The following is a 19515-nucleotide window of genomic DNA, read 5'->3' as shown; positions in this document are numbered from 1 at the left end:
TGCCTATTCTGCACATTTAATATAAATCATACGATATGTGACTGACTTTTTTTATTTTCAAATAATACTCCATTGTATGGATATATCATTTTATTTGTCCATTCATCAGTTGATGGACATTTGTGTTGTTTTTACTTTTTGACTATTATGAATAATGTCTGATTAAAAGACTCAAGGTTGATTATCAAGACAAATGGTAACCATACTTCAGTTTTTAGCTACTATTCTAATCCAGGGGGGTTGGCCTGTGGCCAACTGCCTGTTTTACTTGGCACGCAACTTACACTTAATCCATTTGCAGGTTGTCTGTGGCTGCTTTCATCCAACAACTGCAGAGTTGAATAGTTAAAACAGATGATATGCCCCACAGTCTGTCTCCCTGGACTCATCTATTTGAAACCTTAACTTCAAGAAGTAACTTTCATGTTCACTCAATATCCTTTTCTCTTTTTCTTGTTTTTGGCAGGCAGAGAACATTTATAATGATGAAGACCCTGAAGGAAGTGTGGATCCAGAAGGACAAGGATCCTAGAGAATGTCTGCACTTCTTGAGATTTTAGACTCCCCTTTTCTTCCTCTCAACCCTGAGATTGATTTAACACTGGTTTTGAGACACAGACTTTGGTTATCCCTCTATAATAAGTTCTATCAACAATGTTATTAGTCCAAACAGAAGGTGTTTTCTAAATATTAACTGGGGGCTTCTTGATTCAGCAAAGCCACAGACTTATATTTAAACTTTCTTCAGGAATTTTCTAGTAACAGAGGTCTAAAGTAGCCACAAAAAGGGGAATATTGTGTGTGGTTATTTTTCTTCTTATGCTGTATCCCCATGTTTTTCTGACTCATTTAAGTAAATGCTAGAGTGAGTAAGAAATAGAGCCAAGTAAGGTAGGTGTCTGAGCCATGAAGTATAAATACTACAAGATGTCGTTTTTATTCAGGAAATAGGGGAGATTCAAGTCATATAAATTCCTGCTCTAAAATCTTCACACCGAACTTTCCAGGATACACATTTTCTTACATAGACCAGTCTCCTCTCAGTTTCTTCAGTTAAGTCAAAACAATGTGTTCCTCTTTCCCCATATATTTTTGCTTGTTAGTGTATTTCTTGAGCTGTTTTCATATTATTTCTTTCCTTTCTGTGAAATGGTTTAAAAAAAAAAAAAAAAACTTGGGACCACCAAGTTGTAAAGATGTATGTTTTTACCTGACAGTTATACCACAGGTAGACTGTCCAGTTAAATTGAGAAGAGCGAATCAATAGCTTGTATTTGTTTTTAAAATTAAATTAATCCTGGATAAGAGTTGCTTTTTTTTTTTTTTTTTTTTTTTTTAAGAAGTTAGTCCTTGACCACTAGTTTGATACCATCTCTATTTTGGGTGACCTGTTTCACCAGCAGGCCTGTTACTCTCCATGACTAACTGTGTAAGTGCTTATAATGGAATAAATTGCTTTTCTACATAACCCCACGCTGATGGGTTTTATTTAATATATAATATCCATCAAACATCAGTCTCTGGCTTCTAGAAGAGTTATTCAGATGACAGTTATTTTCTATGGTCTTTGACTACCAAGAGCAGAATTAAATATAATAGACCCAGAAGTATAGCAAAGAGCTTTACTCCTTCCCAGGGAAAGTGAAAGACATAAAATACTGAATCAGAGGTGCACAGATTAGTCTTTGATAAAATAACACCTTTTTGAAGTCTATCTCTAGAGAACTACATGAACTTTCAAGGATGTCAGAGGCAGTGTGGCAGAGAGAATTTAAGGCAAAATTTAAATTTGGAAAAGGTGTTTGACCTTTTCTTATAGGGAGGTTGAATCTCCCCAGTATTCTTTTCACTGGGACCTGTACTTAGAGGTTAGAAAAATAGGCTCTTAAAAGCCAAGTGCCATAACCAGGTAAAATGTCCAGTTCTTCAGTCACCCAATTTAACTGAGTAGATCACTCTGACCCAAAATCTTTTTCATGAGGTGAAAAATCAAAATCATCTTTGGGGAAATCTGGATTGGTTCTTTTTTCTAAGTCAGTAGTTCTTGTAGAGTATAGTGAAAATTACCACGACACGAGTAAATCTACGTGAATCAGCACAGGCTTAAAGAAAAGTAAACTTTGTAAAGGGATTCAATTAAAGTCTAACACTCATGGCACAAAAGAATTCAAATTGTAAACCCATATACAGTTGACCTTGAACAACGTGGGTTTGAACTGCACAGGTCTGCTTATACTTTTCAATAGTAAATACCACAGTACTATACCTGCAGTGGTTGGTTGAGTCCGTGGATGTGGAGGAACCTCGGATACCGAGGGCCAACTAAGTTATATGCAGATTAACTCCCACATTGTTCAGGGGTCAACTTGAATATAAGGAATATCGGCTGCCTTTTTTACTCCACCTGTGTTCCTGAAAAACTTTCTGCTTTGGGTCAACAGAAGGCAAGATACATTCTTCACAGTACAGCAAGGTGTGTCCATACATTCATCCTTTACTTTGTGCGTGTGGAGGGTTGCTGATGGGTGACAGGAGACATTTTTCCATTCCTCAGTGCATTGAAATCAGTACCAGCAGCCTATGAAATAGAATCCAGCTAAGAGTTGACTGATAGTGTTCTGCTTCCAGCCAGCCCTAGAATCTTTTTAAACAGGTCAGCCAGTATTTGTAACTTTCCCAGAGTGAACTGCTTGCCAAATCCCTGGCACTCCCTTCTCTGTTTAGAAAAAAGTATGTCCAAAGGGTACTTTAGTGATCCTTTGCTAAGAAGTTTTTTTTGTTGTTTCTTGGTTACAGATTCGGCCATATGTTTCTAAACAGCCCCTGTAAGGTTGAGAGAAAAAAGGATAAGTTTAAACTTTGTGCAGCTTGAAATAATACAGTATAAAGTTTTTGTGGGGTTTTATTGTTTGTTTTGGGGGGGTGCGCTGCATGGCTTGTGGGATCTTAGTTCCCTGACCAGGGATTGAACCCATGCCCACAGCAGTGAAAGTGCTGAGTCCCAACCACTGGATCACCAGGGAATTCCCAGTATAAAGTTTTAAACTTATGAAGCTTAGTGCAGGCCATATTGAGGAGAGATTGCTAGAGTGTGTTTTGCATCTAATCAAGGATGACTTTGGGAGGGGCTAGCTAAAAGTTTTTTCTGCCCACGTTAACTTTACACACAGGTATTACAAGGCCTAAAATTCTGTTATTTCGATTCTTTGGATTAATCGTTGTCTCTTCCATGTTGTACTTTTCACCTGATCCACACAAAGGTATTTAGCAGATCACTGTCTTCAGTTACAAGGTTCTAGTAATCTCCCAAACAATGAGTGCAGTCAGTTATTCCTGGATGAAACATGGTAAAAGAAAATCCTAGTATGGGAGTTCCCTGGTGGTCTAGTGGTTAGGATTCAGTGTTTTCTCTGCTGTGGCCCGGGGTTCAATCCCTGATTGGGGAACTCCTGCAAGCCACGCAGGGTGGCCAAAGGAAAAAAAAATCCTAGTAATTTAGGAAAAGCGTCAGTAATAGTAGTTATTGGTGAATTTGTATCCAAAATGTAGGATTAACTAGGAAATTAATTAAAATTTATGGATATTTATCTAGTATCCAACTTGATCTTTTTTAATCCTTAGTTTCTTGAAGAGAATCCAGCACTTTATAAAGAATGTGAGGACATATTTGTATGTAAAGAACTTAATGGATAGGGTGTGTTGCTTGTTTCACAAATTAAGCAATAATCATGTCCTTCAGTCTACAAACAACACCCTCTTCAGCTTTGTAAATGACTGTTAACAGATTAATTTAGCCTTCTTGGCCTCCTTAGTCATAGTCTGAATTAGGTACCCTAACTGCCTTCTCTGCTATTCTAAGGAAACTTTATGAATAGCAGATGGGGTCAGGTAGGGTGAGGAAAGTAAGAATGCACAGAGCCTAGATGTTTTATCCTGTTCTGGATTTCCTGATGATAATCAGGACATATTTTAAGTCCTACTAGAAATTGAAACATTCCAAATGAAGCCTGAATGCTTGAACCAGGCAACCTGGAAGTATGTGTTATCCCTAAATGACTTACTTGTCATTACACACAATCTTTTTTTAAGGCACTAGTCTTGTTAGGTTAGGAAAGCAACAATGCAGACACCGCTCTTGTAACCTACAAGGATCATCACCTTGAGGCTGTGTCTGGATTCCACCTGCCTCAGAGGTGGGAGCATTAGCCTGTTCCAGGCTCTTGGGTAGCATAGCCGTTTTAAAAAGCCATTTTCCATCTGTTCACTATGAGCACAATTTGAAAATTTCCCCCTTTTTTTTTTCTTTTGCTTTTCACTGTCAAGAGCAATTTCCCCTGAGCAACATCTGCCCTCCCCACCATTCCCTCAGCCAGTGTTAGTTGAGACTTGGGTAGCAGCAAAAACTGACTTGTACGTTGAGAGCTCTTCAGCAAGGCTGATCCTTAGCTGCTCCATCTCTTTGTTCCTCTGTTGCTGGAGTTGCACCCCGCTTCTTAGCTGCCTCTGTCGTTCCTCCATTTCCTCCAGCTGTTCCTGCATGAGGGCCAAGAACATTTCTAATGCGCTGAACAATAAAAACCTGACATTGTCCATAATAGTATATTTCCTTACACATTGTTTAATCTCCATAGCAGTGTTGAGGTTGAGAAGCAGATTCAGAGAATTTGTGTTTTGACAGTGATACTGTTTTTGATAGTGATACTGTTCTGAAAGGGAGTCTTGTCTGTTAACCACAGCTTACATCTTAATAAAATCCTGCAAAGGGTGGACAGATTCTCAGAGGGACTTTTTTGTTTCCCAATTTTAAGTGTCAGGGGCTTCCCTGGTGGCGCAGTGGTTGAGAATCCGCCTGCCCTGGTCCAGGAAGATCCCATTTGCCGCGGAGCAACTAAGCCTGTGCGCCACAACTACTGAGCCTGCACTCTAGAGCCTGCGAGCCACAACTACTGAGCCCGTGTGCCACAACTACTGAAGCCCGTGTGCCTAGAGCCCGTGCTCTGCAACAAGAGAAGCCACCGCAATAAGCCTGTGCACCGCAACGAAGAGTAGCCCCCACTCTCTGCAACTAGAGAAAGCCCACGCGCAGCAATGAAGACCCAACGCATCCAAAAATAAGTTAAAAAAAAAAGTGTCGGGGAGGATTTTGATTATGTAGTGGTGAACTAAGAATTTTATAGACCCCTTGCTCTACGTACAAGTTTGCTTCCGTTAATAATCAGTAGTTTTTATAATACCCTACAACTTCAGCAATTTAAGTTGAAAGAAACCAAGTCTGTGTAAGCAATTCTTGAATATTATATTTGAAGCTCCTTGAAGTCAGAGATACCTTTACTTAGTACTTACCACAACATGGCATGCAAATAGATGCTTTATTAGTGAGGGTATCAGAGTTGTTAATTTCCTATATCCTTTGCTTATTACATCAGGACAATTGGTTCTAAAGTGCTAAGTTGGAATATGAAGGTGCTATGCCTAGGAGGCCCTCAGGGGTCTTCAGATAACTATTTCCCATTCTGCCAAAACCAAGCAGGATGCATTCCGTAAATTGTCTCTGCCTAGGATTAATGCCTGAGGAATGAAGATGTCAGCAAATCAGTCTGTGCCTTGGTTGCTAGCTGACATGGATCCTCAGGAAGCATGGGGGAGCTGGGAAGGGAAGGGAGCATTGAAATTGGAAGGTACATTTTTAAGGAGCAATGACTTTACCTCAGATTTTGAAGAATAAAATAGGAATCCAGTTTAGGTGCATACTGTCAGAAGGATCTAAATAATTTGCTCACGGAGTCATCCTTGATGTACTTGTGGCATGCCAATCTGCAGTGTTTTGATACTCTGGCTGAATCTCAACTTTCATCAACATTGTCAAAGGTCATTTTTTTAGTGCCTAGCCATGCTTTGATACCACACAGAGATGTGGCCTTACTATCTTAAGAGCATGTTATCTAAAGGAAAGCATCTGCATACCTCTGTGCCCCAGTTTCCCAAGCCTCACCAAGCCTCACCATCTAGCAAACCTGTTGTTTGCTGGATATACAAAAGACCTGCTTGTGAAGGCTGTCCGCACCATCACTGATAAGCTCTTGACAGGGAGAAACTGTCACAGAATGAAGGAAGTATTGTACAGTGACAGAAATTAAGGACAATCTGCATTCTTAATCCTGTGTAGCACCACTGGGTTAACTTTTTAAAAACTGCTTTATTGGGACTTCCCTGGCAGTCCAGGGGTTAAGACTCCACGCTTCCACTGCAGGGGGCATGGGTTCGATCCCTGGTCGGGGAACTAAGATCCCACATGCCTCACGGCATGACCAAAAAAAAACTTTAAAAATACAAAACAGGGCTTCCCTGGTGGCGCAGTGGTTGAGAGTCCATCTGCCGATACAGGGGACACGGGTTGATGCCCCGGTCTGGGAAGATCCCACGTGCCGCGGAGCGGCTGGGCCCGTGAGCCATGGCCGCTGAGCCTGCGCGTCCGGAGCCTGTGCTCCGCAACGGGAGAGGCCACAACAGTGAGAGGCCCACATACAGCAAAAAAAAAAAAAAAAAATACAAAACAAACCTGCTTTATCATCTCAATCTTTCATAGGCTTTCCATTTTCTTTAGTCTGGCATTCCGACTCCTGCTAGATGGACCCTTACCTCTAACTAGAACCTCCATTATTCCTCTAGTCTGCACTGTCCAGTATGGAAGTCACTAGCCTCATGTGGCTATTGAGTACTTGAAATATGGCTAGTCTGAACTGCGATGTGCTGTGAGTGTAAGATACATAGCAGATTTCTAAGACTTGACACCAAATATATATATATATATATCAAATTTTAATGTTGATTACATGTTATAGTGGTAATATTTTTTCTATGCTGGGTTAAATGTATTAATTTCACCTGTTTCTTACATTTTTTTTTTAATGTGGCTACTAGAATTTCTTTTTCTTTTTTGGCCACGCTGTGTGGCATGTGGGATCTTAGTTCCTCAACCAGAGATTGAACCCATGCCCCCTGCATTGGAAACGCAGAGGCTTAACCACTGGACCGCTAGGGAAGTGCCCCTAGAAATTTGTAAATGACATCTGTGGCTTGCATGATACTTCTGTTGGAGAGTGCTGCTCTAGTCTGACCAAGTCAGGTTTCTGTGCCTTTACTCCTGCCATTTCTGTCACCTAGATAGCATCTGTTGTCTAACTCCCAACCAGATTGTAGGTTCCTGGTTCTTAGTATGTCCAGCACCCTACACATAATTCTTATTGAGGTGAAGCATGCAGATAGTAAGCATATTCCATCTTTCGGCATTAGAAGTCTACCAATTTCAAGCTAAAAACTTTGAGATCATTCTCAGAAAATTCCTCACCCTGCCCACTGCAACCAGTCACCAAATGCTACCTCACATTTAACCTCACATCTCTCATCTCCTCTAAGTGGTGTTTCCAGGCTCTTTCAATCTACCCTCCACACTGCCACTTAGAGTACGTAACTATGTGGCAGGCACCATTAGCAGCACTTTACAGATATTAACTAGTGTATTCCTTGAAACAGCCCTATTAATCCCATTTTACATGTGAGGGAGCTGAACCACAGAGGTTAAGACATTTGTCCAAAGTTTCCCAGTTAGTAAGTGGTAGAGCCAGGATTTGTCACTGGCTTAGAGCTCATACTCTTAATTGCTTTATTGCCTTCATATAGATAGATATAAAGGTAGAGATAGATGATAGATAGATGATTGATAGATAATAGATAATAAATGATAGATAACAGATGAAAGATAGATGATAAATGAGAGATGATAGGTAGATAATAGGTAGACATGATAGATAGATGATAGGTAGATAGATGATAGATGAAAGAAGATAGATGATAGATAAATAGATAAATAGATAGGCTCTTAAATGGTCTTCAAACTGTTTTCCAGGAAACCACAAGAGGAGGCCATGCTGGAGTGACCTTGTCACTCTTTAGTTAAAAAGTAGCTCTACTTTTACTTGTTTTACATGTTGGCATTCCATATAAAATTGTTTAGGGGAAAGGGTCTGTGGCTTTGAAGAAAACCTTTTTAGGAAAAGCACTGACCTAAAGAATACATAAAGCCCTTTGCAATCTGGTCCCAATCTACCTCTCCACCCTCATCTCTACTTCTCACATTCCTTATGATCCAGCCACACCGAGCTTCTCACTTCCCATAACAACGTCTGTGTTTTCATGCTTTTGTATAAGCTGTTCCCTCTGCCTAGAATGCCCTTTGTCTACACAGTGAATTCATTCTTTAAGGCTCAGCTCAAACACCTTGTAGTAGTTGAGTGTGGACTTGAACTAGATTGCACAGGGCTACATCCTTCCTTCATCATTTCCTAGCTGTGTAGCCCTGGACAGATGACTTATCTGACTCACTTGTTTTCTTGTTTTTCAAACGGTGACAGTAGTTATACCTATCTCAGAGGTGAGAATTAACTGAATTATTACATGTAAAGAACTTCACGTATATGCTAGCTATTGTTAATCCTCTAATGAAATTTCCCCCGTATTTCCCCAGGTGTAATTATACCTGCTTCAGTCAGTACAATGCTTTATTCCTACAACTATTACATTGTCTGTCACACTGAAGCATATTAATTATTTCATTGATTCTGAAACTCACACTTTAATATCTTACTTGGATCAGGTTGCATCTTACAATCAAGTGTATTAGATTTTATGAAATTTTATCTGGCATCCTTCCTGGACTATAAACTTTTTTTTTTTTTTTTTTTTGCGGTACGCGGGCCTCTCACTGTTGTGGCCTCTCCCATTGCGGAGCACAGGCTCTGGACGCGCAGGCTAAGCGGCCATGGCTCACGGGCCCAGCCACTCCGCGGCATGTGGGATCTTCCCAGACCGAGGCACGAACCCGTGTCCCCTACATCGGCAGGCGGACTCTCAACCACTGCGCCACCAGGGAAGCCCCTGGACTATAAACTTTTATTTCTTCTTTTCTTTTTCTGCTTAATTTTTATTTTTTGTTCATTTTATTTATTATTATTATTATATTTTAATTGGACTATAAACTTTTTGAGGACAGGGACTGCCCCCCACCTCCACCCTACACCACAATGTCTCATCCCTTGCCAGCACATAGCTCATTGCCTGGCACATAGAAAACAGGCACTTAGAAAATATTTGTCAAATGAATGGATGATGGTGATGAAAGAGGCAAAGTTTATAGTCTTAAGAGTGAAGTGTACCCTTGAAAAGTAATCAGATGCCGTACGTGGCCTTTGGCAAACAGTTTAGGAAGAAGCCATTTCAGAAAGAAGAATTGGGACGTCCCTGGTGGCGCAGTGGTTAAGAATCTGCCTGCCAATGCAGGGGATACAGGTTCGAGCCCTGGTCCGGGGTTCCACATGCCGCAGAGCAACTAAGCCCGTGCGCCACAAATATTAAGCCTGCGCTCTAGAGCCCGTGAGCCACAACTACTGAAGCCCACGCGTGTAGAGCCCGTGCTCGGCAAGAAGAGAAGCCACTTCAGTGAGAAGCCCGCGCCCCGCAACGAAGAGTAGCCTGTGCTCACCGCAACTAGAGGAAGCCCGCGCACAGCAACAAAGACCCAACGCGGCCAAAAATAAATAAATAAAATAAAATTTTTTTAAAAAGAAAAGAAAGAGAAGAATTAGCTCCTTCAGACCTTTATTCCTACTTTAATTATGGTACGGCGATAGGAGACACCCATCAAGATTGTTTTCTATAGAAAGATCTTTGGAAAGGTGCACAGATCATCAAATCTGAAACAAATCCAGTACAGTGACGAAAATCACTGGGGAAAAAGTTCTCCAACTCTAGTACTATGTCAGAAAATTCTAATCCAGAGAATTCCTTACTTGGAGCACCACCATCCTAGTTAGTCTTGCCTGAAATCTAAGCATCCTCTTTGACTTCTCACCTCTCTGCCCCACTCATTCTGTAGCCAAGTTTATTCTACATTTGTTCTTGTATCCTTCCGCTTCCTTTTATTCCTGCTACCATTGTTTCCTTTTACCAATAGTAGCTTCCTAATTAGTCTCCTTGCCTCTGGGTCTCTAGCCCATTTTACACACTGCCACCAATACTGTTTCTAAAAGGAGAGCAACGATCATGTTAATCCCTTGATTAAATACCTTTATGGGGACTTCCCTGGTGGTGCAGTGGTTAAGAATCCGCCTGCCAATGCAGGGGACACTGGTTCAAGCCCTAGTCCGGGAAGATCCCACATGCCACGGAGCAACTAAGCCCTTGCGCCACAACTACTGAGCCTGCGCTCTAGAGCCCATGAGCCACAACTACTGAGCCCGTGTGCCACAACTACTGAAGCCTGCGCACCTAGAGCCCACACTCCGCAACAAGAGAAGCCACCGCAATGAGAAGCCTGCGCACCGCAACAAAGAGTAGCACCCGCTCAACACAACTAGAGAAAGCCCACGCACAGCAATGAAGACCCAACACAGCCAAAAATAAATAAAATAAAATAAATAAATAATAAAAAATAAAAAGAAGCTCTTAAAAAAAAAAAAAAAAAAAAAAAAAAAAAAAAAAAAAAAAAAACCTTTATGGATGCAACTGACCACTGAATAAAGTCCAAACTTCCTAGTTTGGATTTCAAAATCCAGCGTGATCTGCCCCGACTTACCTTTACAGGTTCAACTCACCTCTCAGTTTTTCACCTTTCACATGGAGCTAAGTTACAAATTATATTTTAGAGCTTTTAGATTAAATAAAATATATTAAAATTACCTTCACCTATTTCTCTTTTTATGTGGTTATTAGAACATTTCAAATTATATATGTGGCTTCCATTATATTTCTGTTGGACAGCACTGCTCTAGATCTTACCTATACTTCAACACTTAGCTCAAATAACATTGTCTTCCGTTATGGGTTCTCTGATTTAATCCATGGCTATTATCCCATAGCATTCTTATTTGTACCTCTCTTAAATCACATATTACTTCCTACCCTGGGTTACAATTATTAATGTAACATTTGATTGAGTGTAAGCTGTTAAGGTTAGTATTTGTTTATGCAAAGATAATTAGTGCCCTTTCACTAGATTGTGACCCAGTAAAAAAGCATTGCGGTGAAGGCAGCGGACAGTGTTGGGTGAGTGAGGGGAGTGCATATATGTATAGTTTGAAAACATTCAACATTATGACCAAAAAACCCCACCATTTTCATAATACAAGCTACAGAAAGCTTGACAAAATCTTCAGTTAAGTGAATGCAGCCATTTTCAACAGAGGACATGTTCCCTTAAAGATATGTCAAAATCTCTGGCAGGGCATAAGATTAAGTTCATCCAAAAAAGGGGTGTTCCAAAAGACAAAAGTACTGCTCTGGAAAGCACCACACTGTGGTCTTCTCACGGTACCCAGCAGCTCTTAAGTCAGCGCTTAACTGATGCATACTCTGAGCCTGGTGGCAGAGATAAGTAAAACATACTCCCTTCCTTCCGAAAGCTCACAGTCTGTGGGGGAGAGAGACTTGTTTATGCACTTAGTGTTCGTCTCCCACTCTATTCTAAAAGGGATTAGAACTGGCTCACGATCAGAAATAGCTTGAATACAAGTGAAATGGTGACAAATGCACAAAGAAGGAAAACGAGGAATTGAGATTTATAGATTTCATCCCAGTTTTTTAAGACTGGAAAAACTTCAAGGCAGAGATCAGATAGGTGGGACTTGAGGGTGAATATGGGGGAGGGGAGAGAATGAATACTACCTAGCCTCATACCCTCCTGCTCTATATAAACCCAAGTGTGGGGCTTCCCTGATGGCGCAGTGGTTGGGATCCCGCCTGCCGATGCGGGGGGCGCGGGTTCGTGCCCCGGTCCGGGGGGGATCCCGCGCGCCACGGAGCGGCTGGGCCCATGGGCCGTGGCCGCTGGGCCTGCGCGTCCGGAGCCTGTGCTCCGCGATGGGGGAGGCCACAGCGGTGAGAGGCCCGCGTACCACAAAAAAAAAAAAAAAAAAAAAAAAAAACACAAAAACAAGTGTGATTCACTTAGAATTGGAAACTTGTGCTGTGGAAAGAGCACTGAAATATTTGGGGGTGGTCAGACTAGAGTTCAAATTACTCCAACTCACTGGGCCTCAGTTTCCTCATCTATGAAAAATGATAATAGTTGACTTGGAGGATTAATGAAGGTCAAGTGAAATAATTGGTGTAAAAGTGCTGTGTAAATTGAGAGTGCAAGATAACTTTCAGCCCTAGCACAGGCCTGATAAGTGAAATGGAAAATGGCATAAAGAAGTGAGTGAGGGCTTCCCTGGTGGCGCAGTGGTTGAGAATCCGCCTGCCGATGCAGGGGACACGGGTTCGTGCCCCGGTCTGGGAAGATCCCACATGCCGCGGAGCGGCTGGGCCCGTGAGCCATGGCCGCTGAGCCTGCGCGTCCGGAGCCTGTGCTCCGCAACGGGAGAGGCCACAACAGTGAGGCCCGCGTACCACACACACACACACAAAATAATAATAATAATTTAAAAAAAAAAAAAAAAATGAGTGAATGGCCCAAGGAACAAATTGTTCTTCCTACATATGCTAGTATCCTTCAGCCCAAAGACATTTGGCCCCGATTCCCTTTTCCTCCCCAGGCTAAAAGACTGTACTTCCTTTCATGCCAAGTGGGCCTACCCTGTACTGCTGCATCTCCTCGTCTCGTTTTTGCCTCACAAGGGTGGTCTGGTCCTCCAGACTCCTGTTTTGCAGGTGGAGCTGAAGGGCCTCTGCTTGCAGGGGTCGCAGAGCCTCCTTCATCTCCCGGATCTCGGCCTGGGTTTTCTGCAGAGCTTTGGCCGCAGCTTCTTTCCTCTCTAGGAGCCGCAGCAGCTGAGGCTCATACTCCCGCTCCAGGCCCTGGCGGCTCTCTGCCATGAGGTTCTCGAACTGGGCAGAGAGCTGCCGGCTCTCCTGGAGAAAGCGCCCGTCCCTCTGGCTTGGAGGTGCTTCTAGTTGTTGCTGTAACTGCTCCTTTTGCTTCTGATAGACGTCCCGAAGCTGGGCTAATTCCTCCGAGAGCTGGGCTGCCCGGGCGGTCAGCACTTCCCGGAACTCGGCAAACTGGGCCACGTCCTGCCGGCGGCACTCCAGCTGATATTGGTAGGACACACATTCCTTCGTCACCTTGAACAGCTTCTGCTTGACCAGCCGGATCTCCTCCCTCAGCCCATCCCTCTCCAGCTCTGCCTGGGCGTGCAGTTTGTAGGCAGCCAGGATGTCGTGGTGGACCCGTTGCACCTCCTGCAGGGCTGGTTCCCGGAGCAACGCAAGCTCATGGATGAGCTGATCCCTCTCCTCTTCCAGCTGGGCCACGGCTTGGACACACTGCTGGAAACGCTCCTCCAGCAATTCCAGGTCCTCTGTGCTCAGGCTCTCCTCTGTGCTGGGACTCGGCCCAGCTCTGAGGCTCTCCTCAGGGTTAGGTTTCTCCTCGCTCGGGACTGTCTCTCCCCCATAAACCATCTGCTCTGGGCTTGCAGTCTTCGCCGGCTTCACGGGCTCTTCCACATATAGCATTTCCTCTGGCTTTCCTGGCTCCTCCACATACAGGGCCTCATCAGGCGTCCTGGTCTCCTCAATATGCAGTGTCTCCTCAGGCTTCTCGGTCTCTTCCACATACATAGCCACATCAAAGTTACCTGTGTCCCCCAGGTAGAGAATATCCTCTAAGTTCAAGGTCCCTTCCAAAGACAGAGTAACTTCTGGGTTCCAGGTCCCCACCTCATATGGGGATTCAGAGTTCTCCTCTTGAAGAGAAGTGGCCTCTGTGTTCCTGCAAGAGAAATGACAAGGTGAGAGGGCAGCCACAATCTTGGGATTGTTTGTGACTGGAGCCAGTAGGACACAGGCCTAATTTATATCAAATTCTCACATCTCAGAGAGCACCTGTCTGCCCCTTCCCTCCATCGATCCACCCCGACACAGCCCATTGCTTAGATCTGACACCATCCCCATGATGTCAGTGTCGAGTCTCTGCTTACATACCTTCAAGGACTGGAAACTCACACCTGAGCTACTATATGTTCCACTGTCATAAGAAAATTCTAGTGTTGTAACACCTTCCCTGAAATTTTTCCCTGGGTTTGATTCTTCTTTCTAGAATCAGACAAATCGAATTTCTTTTCCATGTAAGTTCTTTGAACACTTAAAGAGAACTGATTTATCCTTCAATTATTCCATGCACGCCAAGGTTTCCAGTACCCTCCTCATTTGGGTCACTTCTTTCTGACAGGCTCCAAGTTGACAGGCTCACTACCCCTTGGGGATGGGTACAGGAAGCAATACCCAGGTGTATTCTGAGCAGTGATTCTCTGGACACTATATTCCTATTGTTGCAGTCAAGATGCCCTTAGCATATAGGGCAGCTCCATCATATTCTTTTTTTTTTTTTTTTTTTTTTTTTTTGCGGTACGCGGGCCTCTCACTGTTGTGGCCTCTCCCGTTGCGGAGCACAGGCTCCGGACGCGCAGGCTCAGCGGCCATGGCTCACGGGCCCAGCTGCTCCGCGGCATGTGGGATCTTCCCTGACCAGGACACGAATGCGTGTCCCCTGCATTGGCAGGCGGACTCTCAACCACTGCGCCACCAGGGAAGCCCCATCATATTCTTGATAAATGCTGAGTTTGACTAAAATCCTGAAGACTTTTTCACACCAAGTGCTTTTAAACCACATCTCTTGTTCCTATAAAACCTCATCTTGTTGGAATTAGCCCGTCCTTCTAGCCTGTCAATGCTCTTGAATTCAGATTCTGTGATTCTAACAGATGAGCCCCTTAACCCAGCTGCCTGTTGCCTGATAGCTTACTCAGTTCATGTTGAGGAATGCTCTCCTGCTGCTTTGGCCCTCAAGTGGCTTTGGTCTTTCCTGTTTCAAATGCATTTTACCTACCTTGGATCTCTGAGCAATTCTTTGAAAATATAAAATACCATGGAAATAATAATAAATTACACTTTTAAAGGTCTTATATATACCAGGCCCTGTTCTAAATGTTTTTTATATATCAATTCATTTAATCCTCATAACAATTCTATGAGGTGGTTACATTTATTATTCCCATTTTACAGATCAGGAAATGGAGGTTAAAGAGATTAAGTAATTTGCTCAAGGATACTCAGAGTGCACCACTTATAAAACAGATTAAATTTGAGTGTAGCTTTCAATAAACTTTTCTTTTTTAAGATATAAAGTACAAATGAAAAGCCTCACATATCAAACAAAGAATTTGATTTGTCTTGAAAAGGCTTACTTGTGTCCAGGTTTTCAGCTCTATTTCCTCAGCTCCAGGTTCCCAATAAAGATTATTTTTATTCTAAATCATGTTCTCAGTCCTCTTCTCTACACCCCAGGAATCCCTGGCTTCCCTTTTTTATCTCCTGATGGCCCTCTGGAAACCACGAAAGTGTGACTTCACCAGGCCCCAGACATCACTGGCCTCATTCAACCCCAGCACCTGCACCAAAACCTAAAACTTAATGACCACTCAACAATCACCTAGGACTTCCCTGGTGGCGCAGTGGTTAAGAATCCCCCTGCCAATGCAGGAGACTCGGGTTTGAGCCCTGGTCCAGGAAGAGCCCACGTGCCACAACTACTGAAGCCTGCGTACCTAGAGCCCGTGCTCCACAACAAGAGAAAACACCGCAATGAGAAGCTCACGCACCGCAATGAAGAGTAGCCCCCACTTGCCGCAACTAGAGAAAGCCCGTGTGCAGCAATGAAGACCCAACACAGCCACAAACAACAACAACAACAACAAAAATCACCTAGTCAATTCACTTCACTTTACCAGAGATGGAGTGCTTTTTTTGTTTTTTATCAATGCATTTATTTATTTATTTTTGGCTGAGTTGGGTCTTTGTTGCTGGGTTGCGGGCTTTCTCTAGTTGCGGCGAGTGTGGGCCACTCTTCGCTGTGGTGCATGGGCTTCTCATTGTGGTGGCTTCTCTTGTTGCGGAGCACGGGCTCTAGGTGTGCGGGCTTCAGTAGTTGTGGCTCGCAGGCTCTAGAGCACAGGCTCAGTAGTTGTGGCTCACGGGCTTAGTTGTTCCACGGCACGTGGGATCTTCCCGGACCAGGGTTCGAACCCGTGTCCCCTGCATTGGCAGGCGGATTCTTAACCACTGCGCCACCACGGAAGCCCCGGAGTGCTTTTTTAGATATCTTCATCTGATGTTACTTGGCACCTCAAACTCAACTGCCACCAAATTATCCTTCTCCCTGAACTTGTTACGCCTGTATTTTCCAGCTCAGAGAAATATATCACCATACACCAGGCTTATGAGACAAGCAGTCTTTTTTGTTTGTTTTTTAATTGGAGTACAGTTGATTTACAATGTTGTGTTAGTTTCTGCTGTACAGCAAAGTGAATCAGTTATACATATACATATATCCACTCTAATTTTTTAGATTTTTTTCCCATATAGGTCATTACAGATTATTGGGTAGAGTTCCCTGTGCTGTGCAGTAGGTCCTTATTAGTTATCTATTGTATATATAGAACTGTGTATACGTCAATCCCAATCTCCCAATTTATCTCTTCCTCCCCTTTCTCCCCTGGTAACCATAAGTTTGTGTTTTACATCTGTGACTCTATTTCTGTTTTGTATATAAGTTCATTTGTACCGTTTTAAAAAAATATTTATTTATTTCTTATTTATTTTTATTATTTATTTTGGCTGTGCTGGGTCTTAGCTGTGGCAATGTGGGATCTTCAGTTGCGACATGCAGATTTCTTAGTTGCAGCATGCATGTGGGATCTAGTTCCCTGACCAGGGATCAAACCCAGGTCCCCTGCATTGGGAGCGTGGAGTCTTACCCACTGGACCACCAGGGAAGTCCCTGTACCTTTTTTTTTTTTTTTTTTAGATTCCACTTATAAGTGATATTGTATGATATTTGTCTTTCTCTGTCTGACTTACTTCACTCAGTATGACAATCTCTAGGTCCATCCATATTGCTGCAAATGGCATTATTTCATTCTTTTTTTAAGGCTGAGTAATATTCCATTGTATATATGTACCACATCTTTATCCATCCCTCTGTTGATAGACAAGTGGTCTTTAAACAGCCAACTCACTAAGAACTGACGTTTCTATCTCAGAAAGTCTCCAGTCTCAATCTTCCTCTTCACCCCACTGCCAGGACCCTTGTCCAAGTCATCATCTCTCACCCACACTTTCGTACCAGCCTTCCCATAAGCCTTCTTCCTTCTCATCCCAGTCTATTCTTGACAGTGCTACAGCTTGCTATTATATAAAGCAAACCATCTTGCTCCACTTCACCATATATAGCCAACTGCTCAGCATAGATTTAAGGCCCTTAAAGATGTGACCTCAACATACCTCTTCAGCCTCATCTCACATTACTACCCATAGCCCACCCAATGCTTGACAACCTGTAACGTGTGTTAACTTTTATACCTCCTACTCCTACCCCACAATGCCTAAAGGGTCCAGCTGAGAAAATACAGTTCATTGTATACCACCTGACTAGAGAACAGTCCTACATTACCTGGAAAAGTAGAGTTCCTAATGCCAGGAAGGATGCACCTGGTCAGCTAGCCAGACCCACCCGGATCCTCAACAGAATCCCCGCTTTGCCAGCAGACGGCCCTCACATCATGCTCCACCTGAGTCCTCCACCCTGGAATAACGTAATTGTGTTCAAGGAAGTATTCTAAGCGTTTCCCATAAATACGCATTTATCTGATGCTCATCCATTACCCCCATTTTATAGATTAGGAAACCAAACCACAGAGTAAAGAACTCAAAGTTCTACAGCTCGTACGTGGTGGAGCCTGGCGAAGGCCAGCAGTCTGGCTCCAGAGCTGGAGCTCCTTTTTATCACTCTTGTCTTAGAACAGGCATAAGAGCTGAAAGAGGTAAAACAACTACGGCAGGTATAATAGAGCTCGGGCCCTAGCATTCAAAATATATTTATATCTATTTACCTAACAAAGTTCTACTCATCCTTCAAACCCTGCTCAAACTCCACCTCCTCTGTGAAGCATTTCCCAGATAACTCCCATTCTTGTGTTCTCAAGGCACTTTGTAGGCAGCTCATCTTTGAACTAAGTGCTTTGTGTTACAGAAGAGCATGTATCTGTCTCCCTGATAGTCCATTTCCTAACAACAAGTACAGTTATTCTCTCTATATCCCAGGGTGGGGCTCTGTAGAAGGTAGGCAGGCAGTAACCAATTGAGCTCCAGGGAGGAAACTTGCCCAAGGTCAAGTGGCAAAGCTGGAAGTAGATTCCAGGTCTCCTGACTTGCAGGCAGTGCTGTTACCACACACCACTCAGTCACCCCATCCACAGTGCCAGGCCTCTGCTAGGTGCTGCCCTCACACCGCTGTCTCTAAGGAGCTGGGGAAAAGTAGATTATGGGAGGTCTAGGGGCAAGGGGGCCAGCTTAACTGGGGCCCTTGACGTCAGGTATCCTTGGGCTCCAAGCAGCCTCCCTCTCTGCCACTTTGTCCCTGTCCCTAGAGGATTCCGGCAGCTCCCAACCCACCAGGGATGTGACTGGGAGTGTTTGTGACACTGTGCAGGCATGAGTTAGTGTGTGACTGGCTCTGTGTGTACCCCTATGTGTGTACAGGTGACTGCACATGTAAAACAAGGCTCAGCTTTGTGCGCTTGGTGACAGGGGAGGGGTGTCAGGTGTGTGTGTTTGCACCTCTACCTCTTGGTACAAGAGGAAGTCCACGGCTACAGTCTGACCTGGGGCAGAAATGCTCCCTACTCGTCCCAAATCCTTCAGCCACAGGTCCCTTCCCCGCTAACCAGTGGCGGAGCTGACCGTTGGATGTTGGAGAGGGCCCCCCCCTCCAGGGCCCCTGCCAACCAAGGCCCTCTTGCTGGTCTGGGACAGTAGACTCTCCCCCCCACCCCGCCCCGCCCAACACCACCCCAGGCCCCAGACCAGAGAGAACCAGCTGCTTGAACAGACTCTCAACTCCAAGCTGGCAGCCGCCCAACCTTGCACCAAGTCTCTTCCACACGGCAAATTCAGCAACTGGAGGCCTCCATCTCCAGCTGCATTGGGGGTGAGCAAGGAAAGAAAACGGGTAGCGTCTTTGGCCACTGGGGGCCGAATGGCATCTGACGATTGGTGCCCGCTAGTGTGAAGCGGTTAATCCTCGCACCGCCCGTGGGAGGGGGAGGGGTAATTATAAAAAGTCCCAGACAACCGGAGGTGCCGGGCGGGGACCAGACGCCCCTTCGCGGGTGGCTCCGCCCCGTGCCCCACCCAGGCCGGACCCCCGTCCCCGCCCGGCGAAAGGCGCTTGCGGGGGGTGGGGATCCGTCCAGCACCCCTTCCCCAGGGGCGGCGAAGCGGGCCCGGGACGCCCCTTTCCTACCTCGCGGCCTGGGCGGCGCCGTCCCTGCCGCGCCGGGGCTCTGGGCTGGCCATGGCTGCGCGACCCGGGCTGGGCGGCCGCGGTATTAATAGCTGGCCCCCCGGGCCGCCCGCGCCCGTCCGCCGCACTGCCAGCTGCAGCCGACACCGGATCCCGCC

At 44.5% G+C, this 19515-nt stretch overlaps 2 protein-coding genes across 4 annotated transcripts in view; one reads left to right on the top strand and one right to left on the bottom strand.

Annotated features, from left to right (window-relative positions):
- The window catches only part of RBBP4 (RB binding protein 4, chromatin remodeling factor), an 18762-nt gene extending 17159 nt beyond the window's left edge, over positions 1 to 1603 (top strand). Inside the window, exon 12 of one of the 2 annotated variants that reach the window (XM_059070971.2) lies at positions 467 to 1603. In XM_059070971.2, the coding sequence (XP_058926954.1) occupies positions 467 to 532 (66 nt within the window). In that variant the 3' untranslated portion in view covers positions 533 to 1603. The remainder of the gene's footprint in view (positions 1 to 466) is intronic. The other variant, XM_067012460.1, reaches the window with a different exon arrangement.
- On the bottom strand, positions 913 to 19515 carry SYNC (syncoilin, intermediate filament protein). 2 transcript variants are annotated; one of them, XM_059071344.2, is made up of 4 exons: positions 19358 to 19515; positions 12631 to 13768; positions 4409 to 4533; positions 913 to 2823 (listed from the first exon to the last, which is right to left on the bottom strand). In XM_059071344.2, exons 1-4 carry the CDS (start codon positions 19408 to 19410, stop codon positions 2763 to 2765), a joined length of 1377 nt encoding a protein of 458 aa, XP_058927327.1. In that variant the 5' UTR covers positions 19411 to 19515; the 3' UTR covers positions 913 to 2762. The 2 variants fall into 2 exon arrangements, with proteins under 2 accessions (XP_058927327.1, XP_058927335.1); XM_059071352.2 differs by lacking the exon at positions 913 to 2823 and adding an exon at positions 4070 to 4230 and having other exon boundaries at positions 4401 to 4533; positions 19358 to 19509.

This window comes from Kogia breviceps, chromosome 1 (genome assembly GCF_026419965.1).
Source record: "Kogia breviceps isolate mKogBre1 chromosome 1, mKogBre1 haplotype 1, whole genome shotgun sequence".
NCBI classification, from domain to species: domain Eukaryota; kingdom Metazoa; phylum Chordata; class Mammalia; order Artiodactyla; family Physeteridae; genus Kogia; species Kogia breviceps.
The sequence above is the reverse complement of the archived record's forward strand: the minus strand, read 5'-3'. Positions and strand labels throughout refer to the sequence as shown.